Here is a 3,968-nt window from a genome sequence, read left to right on the forward strand (position 1 = left end):
AAGGAGAGAGAAGGAAACGCAATGGAGAAAGAGAAAGAAAACGAAATATGTTAGAAAAAAAGTAGAAATAAAAATACGTGTTGTAGAAAAAAGAAGAAAATGGAAAATGCAAAAATAAAGAGAGGAAAGGAAAATTGACGTAGGAAAAAGAAAAGATAAGGAAACGCCATTTAGAAAAAAAAGAAAAAAATTACGTAAATGTGATTTCTTCTCCCCCCCCCCACCCCACCCACCCAGTTTTGGACTCGTTCGCTCCGGAAAGCACCCGCCCCTTCTCGAACGCCCCTTCTCGAACGCGCGGGCGGTCGTGTCCGAGACGAAAAGTGTATTACTGATCAAGGGACACCGAGCGAATCGATAGATAATATTGCGACTCGCTACTCAAAAGTTACTCAGATGACACCATGATGAGACACCATTACCAAGTCCCCGGCGAAGAGTCCCAAGACCCGGATGATGACTACGAAGACCTCCACCACACTCACCACCACCAGCGCCACCGTCACCAACGCCACCGCCGTCACCACCACCACCAACACCATCACCACCACCACCACCGCCACCGCTACCGGAGTCCTTCGGTTGACTCCTACATCGCTCGAGGACTGTATGAGGAGCCCTTAGGCAGTGGGCCCTCCTCCCTACCCCCCGCCCCCTTCCTGACGGACCAGGTGAGTCGCGGGAGGAAAGGGAGGCGCTGGGTGTGACGTCATCGTTATGTCATCGTTTCCATGACGTGGTTGAAGGGTAGGGTGTTGTAGAGCGGGATTTTTATTTATTTATTTATTTATTTATTTTTGTAATTTATCTTGTATTAAATCGGTAAAAATCGTGTATTAATTGATAAAAGTTATTGAATTACTGTCACGCTATCGGCACTGGCTGTCGTGATTGCGTGGCCGTAGTAAGCAAGAACTTGCTTCAATAGGCGTGGCATTATCTAGTCTTCTTTGTGTTTGTCCGCTTTATCGATGTCTATTTCTAGACCCTAGTTCGCTGATACCAAAGGATGGGAGATTAGGCCTTTGGTACTCTTGGTTCGTGGGTTTCTGGGAGATACCAAGTACCAAGTTGTAATAGAACAATTGAACAAGCGAAAGTGGTGAGGGAACAGTCAGGAAAAAATGAATAAAGATAGCGGGAATGATAGCAAGGAGGAGGAGAAGGATGAGGAGGAGAAGGATGAGGAGGAGAAGGATGAGGAGGAGAAGGATGAGGAGGAGAAGGATGAGGAGGAGAAGGATGAGGAGGAGAAGGATGAGGAGGAGAAGGATGAGGAGGGAGAAGGATGAGGAGGAGAAGGATGAGGAGGAGAAGGATGAGGAGGAGAAGGAGGATGAGGAGGAGCAGGAGGATGAGGAGGAGGAGGAGGAGGAGAAGGATAAAGAGGAGGAGGAGGAGGAGGAGGAGAAGGATAAAGAGGAGGAGGAGGAGGAGGAGGAGAAGGATAAAGAGGAGGAGGAGGAGGAGAAAGAGAAATTGAAGAAGGAGGAGAAGGGAGAGAAAGAAAGAAAGAAAGAATCCCTATATCCGCCGCACGGTTTCAGCAAATTCGAAAAAAAGAAAAGAAAAGAAAATAGAGGGAAGAAACGAATATATTTTGAGGATGAGAAAAGGCGCCTTCGAGGAAGGGTCAGGAGGACGCCGGGGCGAGCTAGCGACCCGACAGGTGTGTCAAGTCGAAGTTTTTTTTTGCAAGTGGGGAAGGGAGGGAAGGGGGAGAGAGGGGAAGGGGGGGAAGGGAGAGGAAGGGAAGTGGGTGGGGGAGAGGGAGGGAGGGAGGAAGGATGGTGAGGGAGAGTGGGGAAGGGAGGGAGGAAAGGATGGTGGGGGAGGGAGGGAGGGAGGGAAGGATGGTGGGAGAGAGGGAGGAAGGGAGGTAGGGGAGAGGGAGGGAGGAAAGGATGGTGGGGGAGGGAGGGAGGGAAGGGGTTGTGGGAGAGGGAGGGAGGGAAGAGGTTGTGGGGGAGAGGGAGGGAGGGAGGGAAGGATGGTGGGGGAAAGGGAGGGAGGGAAGGATGGTGAAGGAGAGTGGGGAAGGGAGGGGGAAAGGGAGGGAGGGAAGGATGGTGAGGGAGAGTGGGGAAGGGAGGGAAGGATGGTGGGGGAGAGAGGGAGGGAAGGATGGTGGGGGGGAGAGGGAGGGAGAGAAGGATGGTGGGGGAGAGGGAGGAGGGAAGTATGGTGGGGGAAAAGGAGGGAAGGGGCAAGGGGGAGATGGAAGAGGGATGGTGGGGAATAGGAAAGAAAGATGGTGAGAGAGAGAAAGAGAAGGGAAGAAGAAGAGGGGAAAAAGGGTAGGAGATAGGAAGAAAAGGAAGAAAGGAGGGAATAGGGATGAGGAGGTGGGGAGAGCGGGGTGCAGGGGGGTCCTGAAGGGTATCATATTTAAGGTCATTTCCCTGTACCTGTTCAGTCCGTCGCTGGAGCAGGTACAGGTAACCCAGGTACGGTTTATTTGTTTCCGTGTGAAATCATTTTTTTTATTTATTCTTTTTTCTCTCTATATTTTTTTTCTATCATTTTCATGTTCTCTCTATATTGGTTTTGTATGTATTCCGTTTTCTTTTGGCGTTTCCCATTTTCTGTGTGGCAGAAGATGTGTCCATTCCGGAGGGAGAGAAATAAAATTGGAACAGGTTATGGACGGGGAATTTCATTCGTGTCTTCACCCTCTCTCTCTCTCTCTCTCTCTCTCTCTCTCTCTCTCTCTCTCTCTCTCTCTCTCTCTCTCTCTCTCTCTCTCTCTCTCTCTCTCTCTCTCTCTCTCTGTCTCTCTCTCTCTCTCTCTCTCTCTCTCTCTCTCTCTCTCTCTCTCTTCTCTCTCTCTCTCTCTCTCTCTCTCTCTCTCTCTCTCTCTCTCTCTCTCTCTCTCTCTCTCTCTCTCTCTCTCTCTCTCTCTCTCTCTCTCTCTCTCTCTCTCTCTCTCTCTCTCTCTCTCTCTCTCTCTCTCTCTCTCTCTCTCTCTCTCTCTCTCTCTCTCTCTCTCTCTCTCTCTCTCCTTCCGTTCCTTTTTCTTTTTTTCCCGTCATTTCCTTCTCTTCTCTTCTCTTCCTTTCTCTCTCCTCCTCCTCTTCCCTTCATTCAGTCCTTCCTTTCCTATATCCTTCCATCTCTCCTTCCTTGCTTACCATCTCCCGCCCCTCGCTTCCCTCTTCTTCTTTCTTTTTCTCTTCCTCTCCCTCCACTCCCCCTCGCTTTCCTCTCTTCTTTTCACACCTTGCCTTTCCACCCTTCTCTTCCTCCCTCCCTCTCTTCCCTTTCCTCTCTCCTTTATTCTAATCTTTCTCTATCCCCTCCCTCCTTTTTCTTCTTCTTCAAAAAAATAGACAAAAAAAAAACAAATAGATAAACAAAAAGACATAAAACGCACCAACAGATAAAAGATGAAAACAAACAAGTCATGATTCCGAGAGGCCAAGAGGTCATCCGGGGGCGCGATAAGTCTTGGGTCACGAGCGTCTTGCGTGATCGCTGCCTCCCTCAGCCGTCGCCGTCTCGTACCAGCGGCCGGCCGAACGTTTCCGAAGGGGCTGGTGCACTTGCGAACGTTTTTGAAGGGCTTGGTGCACTTGCGAACGTTTCTGAAGGGCTTGGTGCACTTGCGAACGTTTTTGAAGGGCTTGGTGCACTTGCAAACGTTTTTGAAGGGCTTGGTGCACTTAACAAACGGGTTTGAAGGGCTTGGTGCTCTTATGAACGTTTTTGAAGGGCTTGATGCACTTAACGAACGGGTTTGAAGGGCTTGGTGCACTTATGAACGTTTTTTAAGGGCTTGGTGCACTTAACAAACGGGTTGGAAGGTCTTGGTGCACTTACAAACGTTCTTGAGGGGGCTGTAGCACTTACAAACGTTTTTGAAGGGCTTGGTGCACTTACAAACGTTTTTGAAGGGGTTGATGCATTTACAAACGTTTTTGAAGGGGGCTGTTGCACTTATAAACGTTTTTGAAAGGCTTGGTGCACTT

The 3,968-nt window shown here is 49.4% G+C and overlaps 1 protein-coding gene across 4 annotated transcripts in view; it reads left to right on the forward strand.

Annotated features, from left to right (window-relative positions):
* The first annotated feature begins 284 nt into the window (after positions 1-284).
* LOC113818680 (SH3 and multiple ankyrin repeat domains prosap) overlaps positions 285-3,968 on the forward strand; it is a 31,100-nt gene continuing 27,416 nt past the window's right edge. For 3 of the 4 annotated variants that reach the window (XM_070131432.1, XM_070131435.1, XM_070131433.1), the window contains exon 1: positions 286-671. In XM_070131432.1, coding sequence (XP_069987533.1) covers positions 405-671 — 267 coding nt within the window. In that variant the 5' untranslated portion in view covers positions 286-404. Of the gene's footprint in view, positions 672-3,968 lie in introns of all 4 variants that reach the window. The other variant, XM_070131434.1, reaches the window with a different exon arrangement.

Source organism: Penaeus vannamei, chromosome 16, assembly GCF_042767895.1.
Source record: "Penaeus vannamei isolate JL-2024 chromosome 16, ASM4276789v1, whole genome shotgun sequence".
Classification (NCBI taxonomy): domain Eukaryota; kingdom Metazoa; phylum Arthropoda; class Malacostraca; order Decapoda; family Penaeidae; genus Penaeus; species Penaeus vannamei.